Source organism: Helianthus annuus, chromosome 8 (genome assembly GCF_002127325.2).
Source record: "Helianthus annuus cultivar XRQ/B chromosome 8, HanXRQr2.0-SUNRISE, whole genome shotgun sequence".
Classification (NCBI taxonomy): domain Eukaryota; kingdom Viridiplantae; phylum Streptophyta; class Magnoliopsida; order Asterales; family Asteraceae; genus Helianthus; species Helianthus annuus.
Window position 1 is genome coordinate 151,724,311 of NC_035440.2, and position 25,690 is coordinate 151,750,000.

Sequence of the window (25,690 nt, forward strand, 5' to 3'; positions counted from 1 at the left end):
CTTGTATGACCGGTTTGCTTTGTGCAATCGGTTTTAGTGTGTGGTTTGGGTTCGGCTCAATTAACATACAAATATATCACACAATACACATAACGACATCTCATAAATCACGAAATATTCATTAGCTCAAAATGTCACATAAACACGTAACGTTACATCAAGCAAGCCTAAAGTTCGAGTTGTCACATCATATGGCAAGAACGGAATAACCGGCTGTTTTCCAACATACACAGAAAGGAAGAGGTGGTGGCACAACTTATCCTTGATACGGTACGGCTTCGGATTATGGGTTTCAAGATCGGTCGATATGTGAATTATAGGAAGCTGTTGGAAACATGGGGAATAAAGGAGGACGAACCGGGCTAATTGCGAGACTAGGTTGCTAGTGTGGTGCAGTTAGTTTAGCTTTGTGTTTCGGGTTGTTTAATTTTGTTTGGCTGTTTTTTTGATTTGTTATTTTTGTTTGCCTAGGCTTGGCCTATCAAGCCTAGTAGTGTGTGTCAAACTTTTGTCGCACCCTGTTCTTTGATTCATTTATAAAATTCACCGGGGTAACCCTTTACCCAAAAAAAATTCAAGTTTGTTCGATCGCAGGGACTAATTTTGTCAAACTACGAAACTATACCAATTTGTATAGTAACGAACATTCCGGAACTTGATCATAAGTTAAACATACCCTAAATATCCTTTACATAGCTTAGAAATAGGCTTTGAGGGGTTCGGTATGCTAAAATAAACTTTATTGATCAATAGGGATTAAAAGCGTCAAGTTTCTTATGGTGCCAGGATGCTTTATCGTCTGGGAAAGCTAAAGTTGCTTGGAAATCGGTATGTATGCCTAAGGATGAAGGGGGGTTAGGCATTCGGGGTGTCTTAGATGTTAATAAAGCGCTAATGTCATTCCATATTCATAGTATTGTCTCCGGTCGAAAGTCTCTATGGGTCGAATGGATTAGGAGTTATAGACTAAAGGAGAGATCTTTTTGGGACATTCCTGATCCTAGGAATGCTTGCTGGAGCTGGAGGAAATTATTGCAAATTAGACCGCTTGTCAGAAAGTTTTTTTGGTCTAAGATTGGTAATGGGCAGAACACATCGCTTTGGTATGATATGTGGTGCGAAGATTGTCCGCTTAGCAGATATGTATCGCCTAGACATATATCTAGGGAGGGGTTGTCCATCTACTCAAGAGTGGCGGATGTGGTTGTTGATAATAATTGGCAATGGCCTGAGGCGTGGAGAGACTTGTTCCCTATCTTATTTCAGCTAAATCCCGTTCAAATACATAGTAACAAAACTGATACCATAGCTTGGAAAGATTCAGATGGGAAGCTTGTTCCATTCTCTACCAAACTTGCATGGGACGCCATTCGAAGACGGGAGCAGAAAGTTCTGTGGGATAAAGCTGTTTGGACCTCGTGTTGGATTCCTAGGCATGCTTTTCACTTGTGGTTGGTGTTTAGGGAGAAGTTGTGGACACAGGATCGGATCCGGAATGTGCAAATAATATCAAACGGGTCGATGAATATGATGTGTTGCATGCTTTGTTTTAACAACTTGGAGTCTCATTCTCATTTGTATTTTGAATGTGAATATTCTGCAAAGGTTTGGAACTCGCTAAAGGTTAGGGCAGAGTTGGATGATGTTTCTGGTAGATGGGAAGATGTAGCCGAGTGGATGAATGTCAATGCTAAGTTAAAATCGGTTAAAGCCGTTATTGGTAAACTATTGGTAGCGGCTATTACCTATTTTCTTTGGCAAGAAAGGAACTCAAGGCTCCATAACAACCAGCCTCGGCCACCAGAAAAGCTAGTAGAGATTATATCCGAGACCATCCGCTTAAAACTTCATTCTTTTAAGTATAAGCGTACGGATTCAGCTTGTCAAATCCTAAGGGAGTGGAAGATCACTAGCATGGAGGTTTTTTTGGCTAGTTAAACTTAATATTGAAGTGTTTAGAACTGATGTATAGATAACAGTAGTGTTTTTTGTGGTTCTGGAGGTGTTGTTTTCTTGTTTTACACTTGTGTGGCATGTCACACTTGTGAACTAGGGTGGTTTTTTCACTCTACTTGTGCTTCATGGTTTTGGTTATAATATTAATCACCGGGGTAACCCTTTACCCAAAAAAAAAAGTGCATAAGTTTGCATTTTCGCGCATATCTTACGTCCTGAATACATCTGGACATCCAAAAATTTATGTAAGCATTAAAATATTTTATTTTAGTGTTTGGCATAACAAAAATCCATTCGTCGCTTAATTTGGATCGTTTTTGCGTTCGTTATGACTTCCGTCGTAATTAAGCGAATAACGCGATCATACGACCAAACGAACCGACATCCGACATATTTTTGAGCATGTTTCATGTCCATTATGTTTAGGCATCATTTTATGTCACACCCCCAAGATCCACCTGCGGAGTATCACCGCTTGGGAGCGTGACTGACCAGGATCAAGCCACCAATCATATTGAACATGTAATTAATATCAAACATAGTAAATGTAAACCAATCATTCAATACGATAGGTGTTCAAAACATAATCATAGTTTATAAGTATAGCGGAAGCATAAGTACGAAAACCCAAAAGTGTAACATAAGTTCAATAAGTTTCAAAACATAATCCATGCTCCACAACGACCTGCTCCTCCCTGTGCAAGCTCCATAAGTATCTAACGACCTGCAAGGCATGTAACAGAGGATCAACAACTAGTTGAGCGAGTTCACAGTTAACAGTTCAGTAATAGTTTAGTGTGAGTAGAAGTATGTTCGTTCGTTATGTCATGTATCGTATCAGTTTCCATCGCGGCCTCCCAGGCAGGTATGCGAAGACATTAGGGGATGTTCATCCCGAGTATTCTAGACTAGGTTTACTTGTATCGCGGCCTACCAGGCAGGTGTGCGAAGATTAGTAAATTACAGTTCGCGGCCTTCCAAAGGCAGGTGTGCGAAGTCAGTCATAATATCGCGGCCAACCCTTGGCAGGTGTGCGAAGATCAGTTCAATAAGTGTTACTAGTCTAGTCGTAGTTCTATCAGCGAAGTATATACAATAGTTCATCAAATCCCATTCCCACCCGGGAACCCCATGCCTTGGCTGTGTGAACTCACCTTGGTTTGCTCGGTATGTTATGCTCTAGGGTTTATCAAACGTCTAAGTCCGTTATACACGACCTAGGATATGTTGCACATGATACGATGTAAGTGTTTGCATCAAATTAAGGTTTGCAAATCATTGGCATTCAAGCAGCTGTGTTTTGTGTGTACAGTCTGATATCACATCGAATGTTCATACATACGGGATCATACAGTTGCAGTCAGTATCATGCGATTATATAGAATCATGCATTCACGTAAACAGTTAATCATCATGTATCACATCTTTCACGTACGATTATCTCCCGTATTCATTGATCACATAAAACACACTGTCGTACATGTAACGCACACATGCAATCCTAGTCACGATAGTTCATCCATTCATCTAGTGTCATCTAATAATCGCTTAACATGCAGATAGCCCAACGGTACATCATATGGACACACATAATTTTACCCGTGCACACAACAAGTCTAGCTATTAACCATGAGTAGCCCATCTACTATGCAAGGCCCAATCAAGTAAAGCTTAACCCAACCGGCCCAACCAAACTTAGTCTATACATCACATAGGGAAAAGGTCGAATAATGGTTCCCTACTTGAAGTTCGGACAGGGGGGGGGCCTGATGTCATAAAACTCGGTCAAAGGCTTCATGCCTTATGAAAACTCGGACAAGACACATCATTGAAAGGGTCGGACCACCTCACTAATGAACTTAAACTCGGACCACCTCACTAATAACTTAAACTCGGACCACCTCACTAATAACTTAAACTCGGACCACCTCACTAATAACTTAAACTCGGACCATGCTTGGTGAATTAACTCGGACCATGCTTGATACAAACTCGGACCAAATGGTCCTGGGTTAAAAGGTCGGACCAAATGGACATGGCACAAAGTCGGACCCCTATGATGTAAGAAACTCGGACTCTAGTGTTTAATTGAAGTCGGACAAGGGCAAGGTCCAAAACTCGGACCTCCATCATCTCTAAAACTCGGACACATCATTGTAAGGAAACTCGGACCATGTGCATTGTTTAAAAGCTCGGACAACTTATAAGGGTCATGAAGCACAGACAATGTTTGCAAGCAAAAACTCAGATCTCATACACATCTATAAGAAATTCGGACAGCTTGTGTTATAATAAACTCAGACAATTATATTCAAAGGTCGGACTAACATATTGTATCAAAACTCAGGCAATCAAAGTCATGAATAAACTCAGGCAACTAGTCATTCAGTAAAACTCTGACTAACAAATAATCATGCGTTCATTGCGATTGCAGCAGTTACGTTTTAGCATTTACACGACCAGAAACCCTAATTCATACTTTGCATTACACTGATCAAAACAACAATCGCTATGTCTACATAACACGCATCAAAATCATCAGGTAATTGATTATATGACTAATCATCTTCATATCACAATAATCAATATCAATCACAAACACAGAAGCATCATATGGAGACTAGGGTTTACAAAATTACAAGAGTCAAGCATTGCTACCAATCAAACAATCACAAACAATGATTAAACAATTACCTTGATTCGATTCTAGATGGATTGGCAATCAAACTTGATGCAAAGAACTTGTGAATCCAAGAATGATGAGAAGGTGTTGTAGAGAGGATTAGAGGAGGTGAAAGTACGTGTTTTTGATTCTTTGTGAATGATTAGAGAATGATTAGGGAAAAGAATTAGGGTTAAGTATTATTTATGTTTCACTAATGACTCTTTACACCCTCTATTGTTATATTTTACACAAGTACACCATCACACAACAATTTCACAGTTTCATCACCAAGTTTATATATATATGACAAATCTTTCATAATTAACAAACAACCATGTACAATCACACACTACAGTTTATTGCACCAAAGCGTATACAATTCCATAGCCAATTATTTGCACAATAAACAACTAAACAAAACAAGAACGTGCAATAAATGCGAATTAGAATCTTGGAAATTCGAGTTGTCACATTATCCCCAACTTAAAAGAAATTTCGTCCCGAAATTTGATACGCACTCATTGAGGAAGCTAGGTAAGTTATATCGTTCACTGGTTTTCCTGGGGTGTCACATCATCCCCCCGTTGATTTGGAATTTCGTCCCGAAATTCAGTAGTAGTAGCGTCAGCCTCAGTAGTGGTTGCATTGTTTTCGAATAACTGGGGGTACTTTTCTATCATTTGGTTTTCGCGTTCCCAGGTGTATTCTGGGCCACGTCGGGAGTTCCAACGAACTCGAACAAGAGGGATTCTCTTGTGTTTGAGGACCTTAACATCCCGGTCCGTGATTTCTACAGGCTCCTCGACGAACTGCAACCGCTCGTCGATAGTGAGTTCCTTAAAAGGAATTATGAGGGTCTCATCTGACAGGCACTTCTTCAGATTCGACACGTGAAACACATTGTGAACTGCACCGAGTTCAGCTGGTAGGTTCAGTCTGTAGGCTACTGGGCCTATTCTTTCTATGATCTCGAATGGTCCGACATACCGCGGATTGAGTTTGCCTCGTTTGCCAAAACGAACCACACCCTTCCAGGGTGAGACTTTAAGTAATACCCGGTCCCCGACCTGAAATTCCAATGGCTTCTTACGCTTATCCGCGTAAGCTTTCTGACGGTCGCGTGCTGCCGCCATGCGTTGTCGTATTTGTGCAATCTTTTCTATGGCGCCCACTACAATCTCTGGACCCGTAATCTGACTATCCCCCACCTCTGTCCAACAGAGAGGTGACCGGCATTTACGTTCGTACAATGCCTCGAATGGAGCGGCTTGTATGCTGGTGTGGTAACTGTTATTATGCGAAAACTCCACCAAAGGGAGATGTTTTTCCCAGCCGTTGCCGAAATCGATAACACATGCCCGAAGCATGTCTTCAAGAGTCTGGATCGTTCGCTCAGACTGCCCATCCGTCTGAGGATGATATGCTGTGCTCATGTCTAATCGTGAGCCGAAAGATTTGTGCATCGCTTGCCATAGCTCTAGCGTGAATCGTGCATCCCGATCTGAAATAATGGAGGTGGGCACCCCGTGCCTTGAAACAACTTCTTTAAGATAGATGTCTGCGAGAGTGGAGAACTTATCCGTTTCCTTTATAGCTAGGAAGTGTGCAGACTTGGTGAGTCGATCCACGATCACCCATATGGTATCATTCTCACGCTGGGATCTGGGTAGGCCTGTAACAAAATCCATGGAAATTTCTTCCCATTTCCACTGTGGTATCCTGGGTTGTTGAAATAGACCCGCTGGTTTCTGATATTCAACCTTGACTCTTGCACAGGTCAAGCACTTGCCGACGTAAGTAGCGATGTGAGCCTTCATACTAGGCCACCAATATGTAGTTTTGAGATCGTGGTACATTTTATCCGACCCTGGATGTACCGAGTAGCGAGACTTGTGTGCTTCGTCCATCACAAGCTCTCGTAAACCGCCATAGAGTGGAACCCAAATACGCCCCGGTACATAGTAGGCGCCGTCTTCCTTTTGTTCCATACGTTGCCTTGAGCCGCGTAAGGCTTCAGCTTTGACGTTTTCGGGTTTCAATGCTTCTATCTGAGCAGCTCGTATCTGTGCAGGAAGACTGGACTGAATTGTAAGCTGTAGCGCTCGCACGCGCTTAGGTAGGGTGTCCTTTCGACTGAGGGTGTCAGCCACAACATTGGCCTTGCCTGGATGATACTTGATGGCGCATTCGTAGTCGTTCAGAAGTTCAACCCATCTCCGTTGACGCATGTTCAAATCCTTTTGCTTAAGAATATGCTCGAGACTCCTGTGATCGGTGTAAATCGTGCACCTGGTACCGTACAGGTAGTGTCGCCATATCTTAAGCGCGAAAACAACAGCTCCCAGCTCTAAATCGTGCGTCGTGTAATTCCGTTCATGAACTTTGAGTTGTCGCGAAGCGTAAGCAATAACCTTATCCCGTTGCATCAATACGCAACCAAGTCCCTGTATCGATGCGTCGTGATAGACCACAAAATCGTCGGTGCCCTCTGGCAATGAGAGAATAGGTGCACTGCAAAGCCTATCCTTCAAGTACTGAAAAGCGGTCTCTTGGGAATCTCCCCAACGGTAGGTGACACCTTTCTGTGTCAACATAGTAAGCGGCTGCGCGATCTTCGAAAAGTCTTTAATGAATCGTCTGTAATACCCCGCCAAACCCAAGAATTGGCGTATTTCCGTTGGTGTACGCGGTGCAGGCCAGTTCCTGATCAAATCTACCTTGGATGGATTGACATGAATCCCATCCCTGTTCACCACGTGGTCTAAGAAGTGGACTTCACGAAGCCAGAAGTCGCATTTAGAAAACTTTGCGTACAGTTGTTCTTTTCGAAGAAGTTCCAAGATAAGACGTAAGTGCTGCTCGTGCTCCTCCTGACTCTTGGAGTAGATCAGAATGTCGTCGATGAAGACAATGACGAACTTGTCAAGATAGGGTTTGCACACCCTGTTCATAAGGTCCATAAATACGGCAGGTGCGCTCAATAATATCAAACCATCCATCATATCAAACATAAAGTATAGTAGTTAAAATAATTCATAAAACTCAATACAATTGATGTCCAAACCAAACTTTTATTTGAGTAGCGGAAACATAATAATGAAAACCCAAAATAAGTTATAAGTTCAAATATCGTTCATTGCGTCTCCTCGTCCTAACACGAAAACTCGACCTCTTGCCTCGTTGCCATTGTTGTTGTTGTTTCCCCCGTTGTTGTTGTTGTTCCCGTTGCCCTGGTTATTGTCGTGGTTCTGATTCTGGTTCAACTGAGGACAATCGCGTTTGTAATGACCTTCTGCCCCACACTGGAAACATCCCCGGTTTCCACGCTGTGGTTGCTGGTGCTGGTTCTGTGGAGCTGGCGGTGGGAGTTGCTGGTTCTGATTCGCTAGCCGAGAGCTTCTACAATCCTTTGCCTCATGACCCATCTTGAGGCATCTTTGACAACGTTCCCTGCGACATCTTCCGCTGTGGTGTCTGTTGCACTTATTACACAGTGGGTGAATTCCCCGATATCCACCCTGCCCCTGACTGCCAGATGATTGCTGACTCGAATTCTGGTAGTCATTTGTCTTGCGCTGCTGAGACTGAACAGAAACTGATCCCTTGCTGGAATCCCCCTCCCATTTCCTCTTGTTGTCACTGGGAGTAGCAGCAGTAGTGACAGCAGTAGCAGTAGCCTTGACACGTTTTGGCAGTCTGTTCTGATCCACTGCCTGATCTGTAATACGGTGAGCAAGGCGCTGAATAGCCTGGATATTATCAAGATTAGCCGATGTCACGTGGCTCTGGATCTCTGGCGCCAAACCCTTGAGATACAACTCAATACGTTTCACTGGAGGGTCCACCATAGTTGGGCATAGCACGGCCAGTTCATTCGACCGTTTGGTATAGGCTTCGATCTCTGACCCAACCATTTTCAAGTGATATAGTTCATCTTCCAACTTGTGAATGTCTTCACGAGTGCAGTATTCCCTTTTGATCAATTCCTTGAAATCATTCCAAGGGGTGGCGTTAGCAGCTGCCAACCCTAGGATCTGTACTTGCGCGTTCCACCAAGTCAACGCGATTCCTTCCAAAGTGCCAGTGGCGTACTTAACCCTGCGAGCCTCCGGGCATTCACACATTTCGAACACGGATTCTAGCTTCTCAAACCAATGGAGGAGTCCCACTGCCCCCTCGGTGCCACTGAATGAGCTTGGACGACAGTCCATGAAGTTCTTGAAAGTGCAGACAGGCTGCTGCGCGTGTTGACCTATTGTGTACGAATAGGACAAAGTTAAATACGAGAGTTAATGTAGGATCTAAAGATCCTAGTGTGTGTCTATACTACAGGGTATACTACCTGCTTGAGCAGCTGCAAGTGCCGCAGCAACTTGAGCTTGAACGAGAGCCTCTAGCTGGGCTTGAGTCATGTTAATTCGTTCGGCCATTGATCTTCACATCAAAGGCAACATAAGTGAGAAAGGTTCGCGAATAGTGCGATGACAGAAGAGTGTAAGCACATAGGTGTTCTCAAGCAATAACAAGTAGTGAGCAAAGTAATGTAAGCATACTATGAGCAAAGTTCTATGCAGTTCTAGCAAGCAGGTAATAAACATAAACCTTATTACCTAGGATGTCGAGTCTTGCACGTGGAGCGAAGCGTCGTTGTGGATCGTTGAGAGCACTGTTCTGGTTATAGTCTGGTTTTAATAAAAACGTTTTCCCATACTAAAACCAAGTTCTCTATAACCAATGGCTCTGATACCAATCTGTCACACCCCCAAGATCCACCTGCGGAGTATCACCGCTTGGGAGCGTGACTGACCAGGATCAAGCCACCAATCATATTGAACATGTAATTAATATCAAACATAGTAAATGTAAACCAGTCATTCAATACGATAGGTGTTCAAAACATAATCATAGTTTATAAGTATAGCGGAAGCATAAGTACGAAAACCCAAAAGTGTAACATAAGTTCAATAAGTTTCAAAACATAATCCATGCTCCACAACGACCTGCTCCTCCCTGTGCAAGCTCCATAAGTATCTAACGACCTGCAAGGCATGTAACAGAGGATCAACAACTAGTTGAGCGAGTTCACAGTTAACAATTCAGTAATAGTTTAGTGTGAGTAGAAGTATGTTCGTTTGTTATGTCATGTATCGTATCAGTTTCCATCGCGGCCTCCCAGGCAGGTATGCGAAGACATTAGGGGATGTTCATCCCGAGTATTCTAGACTAGGTTTACTTGTATCGCGGCCTACCAGGCAGGTGTGCGAAGATTAGTAAATTACAGTTCGCGGCCTTCCAAAGGCAGGTGTGCGAAGTCAGTCATAATATCGCGGCCAACCCTTGGCAGGTGTGCGAAGATCAGTTCAATAAGTGTTACTAGTCTAGTCGTAGTTCTATCAGCAAAGTATATACAATAGTTCATCAAATCCCATTCCCACCCGGGAACCCCATGCCTTGGCTGTGTGAACTCACCTTGGTTTGCTCGGTATGTTATGCTCTAGGGTTTATCAAACGTCTAAGTCCGTTATACACGACCTAGGATATGTTGCACATGATACGATGTAAGTGTTTGCATCAAATTAAGGTTTGCAAATCATTGGCATTCAAGCAGCTGTGTTTTGTGTGTTTATTGTGTACAGTCTGATATCACATCGAATGTTCATACATACGGGATCATACAGTTGCAGTCAGTATCATGCGATTATATAGAATCATGCATTCACGTAAACAGTTAATCATCATGTATCACATCTTTCACGTACGATTATCTCCCGTATTCATTGATCACATAAAACACACTGTCGTACATGTAACGCACACAAGCAATCCTAGTCACGATAGTTCATCCATTCATCTAGTGTCATCTAATAATCGCTTAACATGCAGATAGCCCAACGGTACATCATATGGACACACATAATTTTACCCGTGCACACAACAAGTCTAGCTATTAACCATGAGTAGCCCATCTACTATGCAAGGCCCAATCAAGTAAAGCTTAACCCAACCGGCCCAACCAAACTTAGTCTATACATCACATAGGGAAAAGGTCGAATAATGGTTCCCTACTTGAAGTTCGGACAGGGGGGGGCCTGATGTCATAAAACTCGGTCAAAGGCTTCATGCCTTATGAAAACTCGGACAAGACACATCATTGAAAGGGTCGGACCACCTCACTAATGAACTTAAACTCGGACCACCTCACTAATAACTTAAACTCAGACCACCTCACTAATAACTTAAACTCGGACCACCTCACTAATAACTTAAACTCGGACCATGCTTGGTGAATTAACTCGGACCATGCTTGATACAAACTCGGACCAAATGGTCCTGGGTTAAAAGGTCGGACCAAATGGACATGGCACAAAGTCGGACCCCTATGATGTAAGAAACTCGGACTCTAGTGTTAATTTGAAGTCGGACAAGGGCAAGGTCCAAAACTCGGACCTCCATCATCTCTAAAACTCGGACACATCATTGTAAGGAAACTCGGACCATGTGCATTGTTTAAAAGCTCAGACAACTTATAAGGGTCATGAAGCACAGACAATGTTTGCAAGCAAAAACTCAGATCTCATACACATCTATAAAAAATTCGGACAGCTTGTGTTATAACTCAGACAATTATATTCAAAGGTCGGACTAACATATTGTATCAAAACTCAGGCAATCAAAGTCATGAATAAACTCAGGCAACTAGTCATTCAGTAAAACTCTGACTAACAAATAATCATGCGTTCATTGCGATTGCAGCAGTTACGTTTTAGCATTTACACGACCAGAAACCCTAATTCATACTTTGCATTACACTGATCAAAACAACAATCGCTATGTCTACATAACACGCATCAAAATCATCAGGTAATTGATTATATGACTAATCATCTTCATATCACAATAATCAATATCAATCACAAACACAGAAGCATCATATGGAGACTAGGGTTTACAAAATTACAAGAGTCAAGCATTGCTACCAATCAAACAATCACAAACAATGATTAAACAATTACCTTGATTCGATTCTAGATGGATTGGCAATCAAACTTGATGCAAAGAACTTGTGAATCCAAGAATGATGAGAAGGTGTTGTAGAGAGGATTAGAGGAGGTGAAAGTACGTGTTTTTGATTCTTTGTGAATGATTAGAGAATGATTAGGGAAAAGAATTAGGGTTAAGTATTATTTATGTTTCACTAATGACTCTTTACACCCTCTATTGTTATATTTTACACAAGTACACCATCACACAACAATTTCACAGTTTCATCACCAAGTTTATATATATATGACAAATCTTTCATAATTAACAAACAACCATGTACAATCACACACTACAGTTTATTGCACCAAAGCGTATACAATTCCATAGCCAATTATTTGCACAATAAACAACTAAACAAAACAAGAACGTGCAATAAATGCGAATTAGAATCTTGGAAATTCGAGTTGTCACATTTTAGACCCTTGAAAATGGTTTAACGGGCTTCAAACATGTCGAAAATGGACTGAAATGCATAACAGGGACTGAAACTGTAAAAACTGGAACTTGTTGCTGAACTGGAACCTCAGGTGGGCCGTGTAAGGTCCCTCCTTACTTCTACGCAGGCCGTGTGACAGTATCAAACCAGCAAAACTGTTTTTCCAGCTGTTTACAGCTGTTCAACCTGTTTTCTTCTCTTGCAAATGGGTTTTGCAAAACCATGGGCTCATTCTAGGGGCTCTAATAGTATAAAAAAAACAAGGGGCACACATGGAGGGCTAGGATTGAAGCTCGTTTATCGAGGAACGATCTTAACGGTTGTGTGAAATCTATAAATACCCCATTTGTTTCATTTCTTCCTCACACAAATCTAATCTAATGTGCTCTAAGTTGAAGCCCTTGCTTCATACCTGAGCTATTTGGATCAAGATTTGCTTGCGGGGACCCTTTGTAAGTATTCCTTCGTTCTTTTATGCGTTTTTCGTTTAAAAGTCAAACTTTGTTTGACTTTCTGCTTTGACCAGTTTATGGTCAACATGAAGTTCGTTTGAACTTCATAACGTGAGCGTAATCACAATGGTTTTAGTCCCTAGTGACTATACCTACTGATTACCACGTTATCTAGGTTAGTGACGAGTCGTAGTTTCGGCCAAAATGCGTATTCTCGCGCATTTTGTAACCAAACTACTCTTAGGTATCAAAACTGTTTGTTTTGATACCAAAACCTGTTTTCTAACTTAACTAAACATGTTTTAGCATGTTTAGCTCGTCACTTTTTAGATTAGTGCTTGTGTAGAGTCGTAAGTCAAGCGGTCTAAACAACCGCTTAGACTTACAAACTAGACCCGTTTGGTCGATTTAGACCAAACACATTAGGTGACCATAGTTGTATAGGGAATAACTTTTTGAGGTTATACCTTATGGTCACTTCGTTTAAGTAGTTGTATGATAGGTAGTTTATATGCCTTAGGAAAATTACCAAAATACCCTTTTCATGCATAATTGATATTTAAGCATATGTAGCCCAAACTTTTGTTATTTAACTAATTATGCAACATAATTATGTATGTTAGGGCATATAATACTTGTCGTAGGACTAGTTAGACGGTCCAAACGCGTTCTACGCGAATGACGCGTTAAAGTAGCGTATCTAAAAGGGTCGTAATGGGTCGTAAACACTTAGGTTAGGTTTCCTCTTAGTATGTAGGCCTTGTTAAACCATATCATATGAGATCCCACACTCATTTGGTTTACGAGACCTCATCCTATCCAATCCTCCGATTTGGGTCCGGTTTACTTATGTAGTTGTTACCTATATTAGGTGCCGTTTGATATCCGGGACTCCTCTAGCTTGCTTGGTAGTTGTTCAAGACTTCTAAGCACTCTCAAGTGAATACATAGTCCCCTCTTTTACTGTTTTCAAATGTTTTGGGGTGAAGCATGTGTACCTATCTGTTATTTTCATGATTTTAAAGTATAATTGATTATACATGTTAGTACTTATCTTTTGACAAACTGGATGATTATTTATGGTTTAAACACTGATTTTTCAAAGATTATAAAATTAATTGTTGGAATAGTACTTATTTTTGTTCACCAGACCGGTTGGTAGTATGATATAGCGCTATAGGATTTGACACCCCATTCCTGTTGTCATGGAATGTCTGAAACCAATTTATTTCTCCATCCAAATAGGGATTGCCTTCGTGGTATTCCTATAGTCTCAAAGGTGTAGTTTGATGCACTAAGTCTGATTGAATTCTTAAATCACATTATTTTTGGTATATTTAGTTATACTCCCAAAAGTATAGTTTGATATGCTCTCATATGTGATATTGTACAAAACCAACATATATTTTGTTAATACCCAAAACATAGTTTAATATGTTATTTATAAAATCCAAAGCATATTTTGATATGTTATTTATAAAACCAAAACATAGTTTAATATGTTATTTATAAAATCCAAAACATAGTTTAATATGTTATTTATAAAATCCAAAGCATATTTTGATATATTTTTCATAAAATCCAAAGCATATTTTGATATGTTATTTATAAAATCCAAAGCATATTTTGATATGTTATTTATAAAACCACAACATATTTTGATATATTATTCATAAAACCAAAGCATAGTTTTTTTTTTTGGGTAAAGGGTTACCCCGGTGATTCTATATATTCACAACCAAAAAAGAACAAGTGGTGTAGAAAGCCTACACCAGTTCAATCATGAGACATGCCCCATGAAAGTAAAGCCAGAAAAACAAAACCAAAAGAAACCGAACGCAACAACCGGACATAAACACCTAGACACTCATCTAGACAGAACCGAAACTACAAATAAACTAACTAATTAGCCTCCGTCATCTTTCGTTTCAGTTGCAACATCCCAATCCCCAAGCAGCTTCCGCACCCTAGCGTTGATCTTCAGCTTAGCTCCCATCAGCTTGTATCTCACAGTTTTCAGAATAGCATCCTTCACCATTTCAGGTGGACGTAATTGGTTTCTGAATAGTCTAGCATTCCGCTCTTGCCAAATCGTATACGCAGCAGCCGCAACTAGAAGCTTCGCGACATAAATCTCCACTTTCTTTGACCGAATGCGAGCACATAGCCACTCGGTGATATCCGCCCATATCGAACACACAGCCTCCATACCCACTTTACCCCGAATCATATTCCAGACTTCGTCCGAAAATTTGCATTCAAAGAATAAATGCTGATGAGAATCAAAGTTCTCGTAGCACAATAGACAGCACATCATATTCATGTTTTTCCGCCTTGAGAAATCCCACTGCAGAATCTTGTCTTGAGTAAGGAGCTTTCTCTTCATAATCAGCCACATCATAAACGCGTGCCTAGGGATACATTGAGCAAACCAAACAATACCACTCCAATCAACCTCTGATTCTCTATGACGAACCGAGTGCCATACGGCTGACGAAGAGAAATCCTGACATTCGTTCCCATCTTTCCATAGCAATCGGTCAGATTTTGACGGGTCTAACCGAAAGTGATCCAGCTGAATAAGAACAGGGAAAAGATCCCTCCATGCGACAGGCCAATTCCAAGTATCGTTAGAGAAAATATTGAAAACAATGTCATCTAACCGAAAATCAGCATCCGTAATAGTCCTTGGTGACAGAAAATCACCAAGAGGGCCTAAATCGCTCCAAAAATCAAACCAAGCTGATGTATCACGGCCATTACCCACATCGGACCAAACATATTTCCGAATAACATGCCTCAACTGAATGATTTTCCTCCATGACCAAGTAGAATTTGAAGTAGCTTTGCAAACCCAGAAATTCTTTCCTTTAAGCCGATAAGAGTGAACCCACTTGACCCAAAGAGAATCCCGCTTCATCACAATACTCCAAATATGAGACGCCATCAGGGCTTTATTCATATCCCCAATCCGTCTAATGCCTAAACCACCTTCATACTTAGGAGTACAAACCACTTTCCACGAAACTTTAGCTTTACCTCTATTGAACGACACATCTTGAGACCATAAGAAATTTCTCATTCTAGCTTCAAGCTCCTTAACAACCCGCACAGGAAGCAAAAACACAGAGGACCAATAAAGATGCATTGAAGAGAGAACTGAGATAATCAGTTGAAGCCGCCCCGCAAACGATAACAATTTATTCTTCCAGTGCATAATACGATTCTCTAATTTTTCCACGAGCACACGGCAATCACTGTACCTAAGCGTAGAGGAAATAAGAGGGACACCCAAATACTTGACCGGTAACGTACCTTCCACAAAAGGCATAATGTCCAGAATCTCCTGTTTAACATGATCTTTCACATTGCAAAAGAAGACCGTACTTTTCTGGTTGTTAGGCACTAGGCCCGACATCTTAGAAAATTTTGAAAGAGAGGTCATAATACAATTGGCCGAGTTCACTTCCCCTCTAGCAAAAAGGAACAGATCATCCGCAAAGCAAAGATTTATAATCTGCTGTTTTTCACATCTGTTATGATATTTGAAGGAGGAATCTATCCGAACAGAGTGCTGAAGAATACCCGTCAACACCTCCATGACAAGAGTGAAAAGATAAGGAGAGATAGGATCCCCTTGCCTTAACCCCCGTTTACCTCTGAAAAACCCATGAACCATGCCGTTAACACAAACCGAAAATGAGGTAGAGGAAACACACATCATGATCCACCTCACCATATTATCGTTAAACCCAAACCCACGAAGCACACTTTTCAGAAACCTCCAGTCCACCGTGTCGTACGCCTTCTGAATATCAACCTTAAACGCACATCTTGGAGGCCCCACATTTCGATGATAGTTGTGCATTAACTCTTGCGTTAATAAGATGTTGTCCGAAATTTTCCTGCCCGGGACAAATGCCGATTGATTAATGCTAACAATCTCATTCAAACCTCCCTTTATCCTATCAGCAATTATCTTGCTGATACACTTGTATAGAACGTTACAACAAGCAATCGGGCGAAAATCAGTAACAACCATAGGCGTTGGCACTTTAGGAATAAGAACTATAAGCGTATGATTCAGCTCCCGAAGCAAATTACCAGTATCAAAAAAATCTTTAATGGCATTAACAATATCATTACCAATTAGCGGCCAAGCATTCTTGAAAAACGCAGCCGTAAAACCATCCGGACCCGGAGCTTTATCATTGCCAATGGAGAACATCGCCTTTTTAACTTCCTCCTCCGTAACCGGCCGCACCATACTCGTAGCAATATTGTGGGGTAAAACTTTCGGAAATAAATCTGGAGTAGGTTGTAAGGAGATATCATCTTTGTTGCCAAAAAATTTCTCATAATGTTGGACAAATGCTTTAAACACATTATCACCTTCATAGAGATTCCCTTGAGTATCTTTAATGATATCGATCCTACTACAATGATTACGAATTTTCAAAGAGGAATGGAAAAATGCCGTATTCATGTCGCCCACACTCAGCCAATCTACCTTAGCTTTTTGTTTCAGAAAACGCTCTTCATCCAACATAGCAACTTGAAGATCACGGCTAGCCGCAGCTTCCTCGTTCCGCAAATCAGCATTATGCGGCTCTAAGTCAATTGATTGCTGAATATCATCTAATTTCAAACGGATAGTTTCAACTTTCTTGTGGAGATTACCCTGTTTAAACAGCAACGACCGAAGCGGGTGTTTAAGCGACTTTAACTTCTTGACAACTCGAAATTGGTGAACCCCATCAACATTAATTATCCAATGTTTATTAACAATCTCCAAAAATTCTGGTTTAAAAACCAGAAAATTAGCAAACTTAAACGGCCTTGGTTTGAGTTTCAACGCTTCCGGAATAGACAAAATACACGGGCAGTGGTCCGAAAGTCTATATGGCTTGAACATGGCAACCGAGTTCGGGTATTCAGTATGAAACGGAGTGTTTCTCATTACCCGATCGATTTTCTTTAGTAATCCCACACCGTTTTTAGGTTTTTGGCTCCACGTAAAATGAATACCTGAACGATTAATATCCACAACTTCGATGTCATCAACACATTCCTGAAAATCCCTCATACCAATCGAAATTGATGAAGAACCCATCGAATTATCTTCTATGTTAAGAGCCGAGTTAAAATCACCCATAATACACCATGGCCGATCCGCGACAAAAACCTTATGCATAGACAGAAGATGCCATAACTCCCTCCGCGTAACATAATAATTATCGGCATAAACAATGGAACAAAAAAGCACTCTCTTATCCAATTTAAACACAAGCTGTAAATGCATAACCTGAGGAGATTGAGCAACGATCATAACATCAAAAATAGCTGGGTTCCACCCAATGATTATCCTTGTACCTTTGTTACAGCACCCGCCATTTGAAGTCCAATCCCAAGAACGAAACACAGCTTTACACACATTGCCCAACTTACCGACATCCACATGAGACTCTAGAATAGCACACAAGCTCAAATTGAAATCCTTGACTGCCTGCCGAACCTCTATTTGTTTGAGAGGGCGGTTCAACCCCCTTATGTTCCATGCAGCGATACTAACCATTGGTAACTTTCGGAGAAGGGGTGCTTGCCCCTTTGTGATTCTTTATATTCCGGGTACCATCCATTATAAACCCATCCATTTCATCATAAATTTCCTCCACATCGTCATCATCCGAGTCCCCATCATTCAAGTCCGGTTGCCTTTTACTAGGCCCCGGTTCGTCCTCCACCTCATTAAGAACATCAAACGGATTGGCTGACCGAAAAGAATTATTATTTGAAGTACCATCCATACCGTTCTGAGACTTAGGTTTAGTAGAATCTCCTTTTGACTTTTGTCCCACCGGACGATATTCAAATTTAGGCTTCTGTGTATTCACGGGTATCCCAGTTTTCTTGGCCGCTTTCTTCCCATACACACCTGTATATCCCTCCTGATCCACAACAGGAGACTTTTTACCTTTCGGGTTCTTTGGACCATTCCGATTTTGCACCTGATGCAAGTTATTAGTCTTTCTCACAGGAAGTTTTGGACAAGTCTCGGACGTGTGGCCAAAGACACAACATGAAGCACAACGATGCGGGTTCCATTCATACTCCACATACATCGTTTCTTTTGTAAAACCCTCTCCATCAAGTTCAGGTATCGCCATTGTAATTTCCTCTCGCAATTCTCTATCGGCTGAAACTTCAATCAACGCTCTAGCGTAGCTACTACGTCCCCAAGAGTCCATACACATTGACGTGGTAAACGAGTCCAACATCTTTGGTTCGCCAATAGTTGTTGCAATCAAGCTGAGGCCATCCTCCGTGTATGCCGCAATAGGAACTTCGTGAATTTTAACCCACACTTGCACTTTCGTTACCTCTTTCTTTTCGAGTTTAGTAGTTGGGGTCCAATGATTAAGAAACAAAGGCTGAGAACGTATAATCCATGGCCCATCCTGAAGAACATTCGATATTCCAGCCTCATCTCTAAACTTGAAAAAGAAAAAACCATTAGCGTTCATCATAGTCTTTTGTAACCCATATTTCTTCCAATTCATCCGAACAAAGTAGTCAACCACTGGGAAGGCAACTCGATCCCCCAAAAAGTACCCATAAAGGGTGTTAGCCAACTTATCCTGGACCATACGTACTGATTCTCTCGGTAACACAACATCACAACCCTCCAAAGTGTTTCTTAATATGTTACAAATTAAACCAAAGTATACTTTTGATATACTACTGAAAACTATTATTTTGACAATTAAAGTATGTTTAATATACTATCTGTTTAGCTATTTTGAAACTGAAATATATTTTAATATATTACTTATTCGACTGTCTTAAAACCAAAGTATATTTTTATATATACTATGAACCTTTTTATCAAAATATTGTTTTCAAACAATATATATATATATATATATATATATATTGTTATATATATATAAATAAACTCATTTTTACCTAATTATCTATTTGTACATCTTTCTTTTATGTCATGTCACACCCCGACCACGTAAAACAACAAATCGTGGCGGAAACGTCGGGGAGTGTTGTAACAGAATCATTGTTTCACAACCATGGATCAAATAGTTTTGTTTTATTAAATTATTGAACTCAATGTTTTGGAACAAATCAGATAAATACAAATAAATTGTTTCTCAGTTTTAAAGTCGCTAAGGCACAGGTCCATCCTATGTGAAGCATGAATCAATAATCATCACACAGCAGTACCTGAAACATATATGAAAATAGGTACGTCAGCATAAAAATGCCTGTGAGTAACATAGGATTTTGTGTATTAGATTCATGGCTTTGGATAATGTGAGAAAAGGTTTTATGTTTTCAAAATAACCATGAATCTAATGTAAAAGTTTTGTTTCTGAAAACGTGTCGTTTTGGAAAAAAATTTATAGTATAGACAAAAATATATTTTGGTTTTGAAAAGCTTGTATAAATAGTATAACAAAGTATACTTTAGTTTTGAAATAGTTAAATGGATAGTATATCGAAATATACTTTAGTAATTAAAATAATAGTTTTGGTAGTATATCTCAAATATACTTTGGTTTAAGGATAAAAGTATTGGTAGTATATCAAATTATACTTCGGTTTGAAAATAGCATATCAAATATGCTTTGGTTTAAAAGTAGTATATTAAAACACATGTTGGATTTTGTACTTAGTATATCAAAATATACTTTGGTAGATCACATTTGAGAGCACATCAGACTGTACTTTTGTAGTATATCAACATATACAAAGAGAGTGTGATTTGGTATTCAACCAAGCCTTAGTGTATCAAACTACACTTTGGAGACTATAGAAATACCACGAAGGCAATTTCTATTTGGTTTAAATTTGGTTTCTGACATTCCATACAACAGGAATGGGGTGTCTAGTCCTATAGCGCTATATCATACTACCAATCGGCTGGGTGAATGTATAAAATAGGTACAATCCAACAATTAGTTTTATAAGTTTTGGAAAATCAGTGTTTAAACCATAGGTAATTGTTTAATTTGTCAAAAGAATGTGTACTAAATATGTGTAATCATATAGTTTAAAATCAGGAAAATAACAGATAGGCATATATGTTTCACCCCAAAACATTTGAAAATAGTAAAAGAGGGGACTATGTACTCACTTGAGATTGCAAGTATCCTTGATTAAGTGTCCTAACAAAGCTCGGGAAATCAAGGAATCAAGTGGCACCTAGAATGGATCACTATGTTAAACAATCGGATCCTAAGTCGGGAGATAGGATAGAATGAAGTTCTATAAATCAAATGAGTATTGCAACTCATATGGCATGATTTAATAGAGCTAACATTCTGATTTGGAAGTTTACCTAAGTGCTTTTGACCCGTTTCGACCCATTATGGTAGTATAAGCCACTATAATGCGTCGTTTGCGTAAAACTATGTTCGGATGGTTAACTATGTGCTATGTCAAGTCTTACATGCCCAATTATCCCTAAATATGTTACTAATTCAGATTATATGTCAAAAATATGTTCACATAGTCAAAATACAGATTTATGCTTCAAAAATAAGAGAGTGTTTTAAGAGGGTTTCTCTGGGCGAACTAGGCGATTTGGGCAACTTCGTGTAATCCTAGCAGATTCGTGCTTCTCCTAATCACGATTGACATTGGTTATCATCTTAGGGTTTCTCTAGACGATCCTTAGAAGACAATCAGTTGAAATCGCGCTCCAATTCTGCAGTTAGGGTTCCGATTTTTTCTGATTAGTGAAGAGGTGCGGCTACCCTCTTCCACGGTGCTGCTTAATCAGTTGGTTTACGGCGATCCAGATTAGGGGTTGTTGTCGGCAAAGTTTCTGTCTTGCGACGATCCTAGTTAGGGTTTGGCAGTCAGCAACAATTCAGTCTAGGGTTTTGTGGCGGCTTTGACGGCGGAACAGTGTTTTTCAATCGGATTCGGGTTTGCGGCGGCGTACTCCTCTGATTAGGGTTTTGCTGGTTTGGCCGATATGGATGATAAGAAATCAGCTGGGATTTTTCCGCAAGACCGAGGTAAATCAGTTTCGTTTGAAGAATTAGCTAAACGTTTCGTTGATGTTGAGGGTAATTCTTGGTTACCCCGAAGAGGGTCGGGTCAGAACCCTCTTGATTCTGCAACATTCAGTGCAATGGATAAACTTGTGAAATTGGCTGCTCCATTGTCTTCGGATGGTGAAGGGTCTGGTTACCCAAACAGGGGATACCCATCATTAACGGGTTCAAATGGATTGAATATGTCGGCTGATCAAGGAACACCGGGTGTTGCGGATCGGTTTTCCTTTGCTAAAGTGGCTGCAAACTCTAAAGAAACTTTAAAAGTGAATTTTAGAGCTATGGAGTCTAATGAGAGTGTTGACGGAGCAGATGTGGTGATTCCATTATCTTCGGTTAAACAAGTTACAGACAGGTATGCGAACACTTTGTATGGATATTTTCTGGGTAAACGTTTGGCATTTCCTGTGGTGGATTTCTTTGCAAAGAACAACTGGGTGAAATATGGTTTGACTAGACTTATGATGAATGCGAGTGGGTTCTTTTTCTTTAAGTTCAAGACTAAAGAAGGGATGGACCAGATGTTAGAGGATGGACCTTGGATGATCAGAAATGTTCCAATTATCTTGAAAGAGTGGTCGGCATCCATCAAGTTGGAGAAAGAGGATATAAAAGCTATTCCAGTTTGGGTTAAGATGCATGATGTGCCGCTAGCAGCTTATACTGAGGACGGTCTTAGTTTGCTCGCTTCTAAGATAGGGGTGCCTAAGATGCTAGATTCATACACTGCTACAATGTGTGCTGAGTCATGGGGAAGAAGCAGTTATGCTAGAGCTCTCATTGAAATTCATGCTGGGGCTGAATTAAAGAGGAGTGTTACTATTGCAATCCCGTCTTTAGAGGGTAAGGGTCACTCAATGGAGGAGGTAAAAATCGAATATGATTGGGAGCCTTTAAGGTGCTCGTCTTGCTGCGTGTTTGGTCATGAGGATCACTCGTGTCCAAAGAGGCCTCAGGTCGTTTCGAGTGGGGAGTCTAGTAAGAAAATTGATGATTTTCAGGTTGTGGGTGCAAAGAAGAAGAAATCTACTAACCAAGGTCTTCACATGAAAAATCAGAAGCCTAAGGTAGTGTACAGACCAGTTGTAAACCCTAAACCAAACTCGTCCTTGAAGAAGCCGGTGAATAATCAGGTATCAACGTCAAACCCCTTTGATGCTCTTAAGGATGATGATGGTGGTCAGGGAGGTAGTAGTACTGTGGGTCGTATAGAGAAGAAGGAGAAAAAGTCGAGTGACAGGCAGGATTCAGATGAAGAGGAGGTCGAAGAAGTATACAATGAAACTAGTGCATTTATGACATCGGGTACTCATCCGTTCTCTTCGAAAGCGGGGGCAAGCACCTCCTCCACAAAATTCTCAAATGGATAGGCTTCTTTTGGTTCGTTTGAAGGGGTTGCCGGTTTGTGGCAACTTTATTTTTGATGATGGCGGTTGAGGATTTTGGTTTTGTTTTCCATTGTTTTGTCTACTAGATCATGATGTATAGTAGGCTAGGTTACGGGGTGTCATAGTTGTTTTGTTTTGTTTTTTTGCTGGGTTATACATATATGGGGCATGTCCTATATATGAACTAGTGTGGAACACATCCTCACTACTTGTACTTATTTGCGGTTGCATTTTAATAGATTCACCGGGGTAACCCTTTACCCAAAAAAAAAGGGCATTTTGGTCATTTCCTATGGGCATACAAGCTAACTAGCATACGACTAACCAATCCTATGTGATCATAAGGTATAACCTCAGTGGTTATTCCCTATGCAACTATGATCACTAACTAAGCTTGGTCGGATCCTAAAGATCGACCAAACGGGCCGGGTTCGAAAGTCTAAGCGGTTGTTTAGACCGCTTAACTTACGACCCTAAACAAGCACTAAACTAATAGTGTCGAGTTAGACATGTCAAAACATGTCTAACCTACTGATTTGGTATCAAAACAAAGTGTTTTGATACCCTAAAGTAGTTCTGAGGCAAAATGCGTGCTAAAACGCATTTTGACCGAAACTTTGACTCGACACTATACCTAGTTAACGTGGTAATCAGCGACTATAATCACGAAGGATTAGAACTATCGTGATTACAATCACGTGTCAAAGTTCAATTGAACTTTGACTTGACCAATTGATGGTCAAAACTGAAAGTCAAACTGTTGGCCAAACTGTTTGACTTTCTGCTTAAACATAAAGAACAAGCATGAAAGAAGACTTACAAAGGGTCCTAGCTATCTTTTCTACAAAGAATAAAGTTCCAAGCAGATTAGAAAGCTCCCAAATCAGATTAGAGAAGGAAATGAGCAAGGAATGAGGAAGTTGGCCAAGCTATTTATAGTTGTTGGTGATGAAGAAGATCATCACAAGTGGTTTGTTTAACCATTAAGCAATAAATCATGACCATCCATTTGTTACAAACTGACTAGGAGCCTTGGTGAACACACAAACTTGCTCAACACACCAAGAATTTACCAAAACAGCCCCTGAATTTGCAAATAGTTGCTGAAAACCAACTTTCTGGTCGCTGGGCACCTGAGGCGCCCCGCGTAAGGTTTGGGGCTGGGCTTACGCGCCCCGCCTGAGCCCCCAGATCAGCAAACTTTCAAAATTTACAGTTTTGGTCCCTGCATGCAATCGAGTCCATTTCAGGCCTTTTTGACCCCCGTTAAGCCATTTTCAAGGCTCTACAAGGTCAATAAAGTTTAGAGGACTCAAATATGCTTGGAACATTCTCGGATGTCGGCTCGTTTGGTCGTACGATCGCGTTGTTCGGCTAATTACGACGAAACTCAAACGGATGCGAAAACGAACCAAATTAAGCGACGAATGGAATTTTTGCATGCCGATCACTAAAATAAAAATATTTTAGTGTGTACAAAAATTTTGGATGCCCGGATGTGTCCAGAACGTAAAATATGCGCGAAAATGCAAACTTACGCCGTTTTTGACACTTTTAGCCCCTGTAAGATCATATAAGCATGTTTTCGCACACCGAACCTATCAAAGCTTATTTCTAAGCCATGTTTAGGTTATATATGGTATGTTTAACTTATGATCAAGTTCCGGACTATTCGACACCATACGAATCGGTATAGATTCGCAGTTTGACGCAAATAGTCCCTGCGATCGAATAAACTTGTTTTTGCCATACCAAACGTTCCAAAACTTATTTCTAAGTTATATAAAGGTCATTTAAGGTATGTTAAGCCTATTTCACTATTCCGGAGTGTTTGTCGCGTTAAACTGATTACGTTTATGCACCAGTGCGCGTATAACTTTCCAGAAAGCGATTTAAAGCTCGGAATTGATCAAGAATTGATATGTGCAAAGGATACACATATTTATACAAATCCCAAGTATGAAACACAATGTTTCATAGGTTTGGCATTTGTTTGGTGTTCGTGGTGACACAGGTGTCACATGTCACACCCCCAAAATCCACACGCGGAGTATCACCGCTTGGAGGCGTGACATGACCAGGATCCAGCCACCAATCATATTGAACCAGCATGTAAATAGTTTATAAAATCCCACACAATACAATTGGTGTCCAAACAAAACATAGTTTAAGTTGCAAGCGGAAGCATAATGTCTAAAACCAAATCATAAGTTTAAATGTTTCAAATGTTTAGCATGGCACACAGCTGTCCATGTCCCACAACGACTCTGCCCACTCCCATGCAAGCTCCAAAGATACCTAACGACCTGCAAGGCATGTAACAGAGAGTCTTTTTTTGGGTAAAGGGTTACCCCGGTGATTTTATAAATTCACAACCAAATAAGAACAAGTAGTGTAGAAAGCCTACACTAGTTCAATCATAGGACATGCCCTATGAAAGTACAGCCAAAGCAAAACAAGAAAACAACCAAATACATCCTCAAATCAAACGACATCTAGACTAAACACCTAGACCAAACACATAAAACCCTTAATCAGCAGCTATCTCGAATAAACCTGAGCCATCAATTCCCCAATCCTCCAGAAGCTTTCGAACATTAGCACAATTCCTCAGCTTCGCTCCCATCAATTTGTATCGCACTTGTTGTATCACAATTCCACTTAAAGTCTCC

The 25,690-nt window shown here is 40.5% G+C and overlaps 2 protein-coding genes across 2 annotated transcripts; one reads left to right on the forward strand and one right to left on the reverse strand.

The window, feature by feature from the left end:
* Positions 1-894: 894 nt before the first annotated feature.
* Positions 895-1,938, forward strand: LOC110933670. Its single transcript, XM_022176881.1, has one exon. The coding sequence runs from the start codon at positions 895-897 to the stop codon at positions 1,936-1,938; it is 1,044 nt and encodes a 347-aa protein (XP_022032573.1).
* Positions 1,939-14,459: 12,521 nt separating this feature from the next.
* On the reverse strand, positions 14,460-19,200 carry LOC110933678. Its single transcript, XM_022176888.1, has 2 exons — positions 18,126-19,200; positions 14,460-18,019 (listed from the first exon to the last, which is right to left on the reverse strand). The coding sequence occupies exons 1-2, from the start codon at positions 19,198-19,200 to the stop codon at positions 14,460-14,462; spliced, it is 4,635 nt and encodes a 1,544-aa protein (XP_022032580.1).
* Positions 19,201-25,690: the final 6,490 nt, after the last annotated feature.

Excerpts from the sequence above, each read along its gene's own strand:
- LOC110933670 (XM_022176881.1), top strand. The coding sequence starts at position 895 with ATGTCATTCCATATTCATAGTATTGTCTCCGGTCGAAAGTCTCTATGG.
- LOC110933678 (XM_022176888.1), bottom strand. The coding sequence starts at position 19,200 with ATGGTCCAGGATAAGTTGGCTAACACCCTTTATGGGTACTTTTTGGGG. Across the intron at positions 18,020-18,125 it reads TTCTCCGAAAGTTACCAATG|AGTCTCATGTGGATGTCGGT; the intron begins GTTAGTATCGCT and ends GTGCTATTCTAG.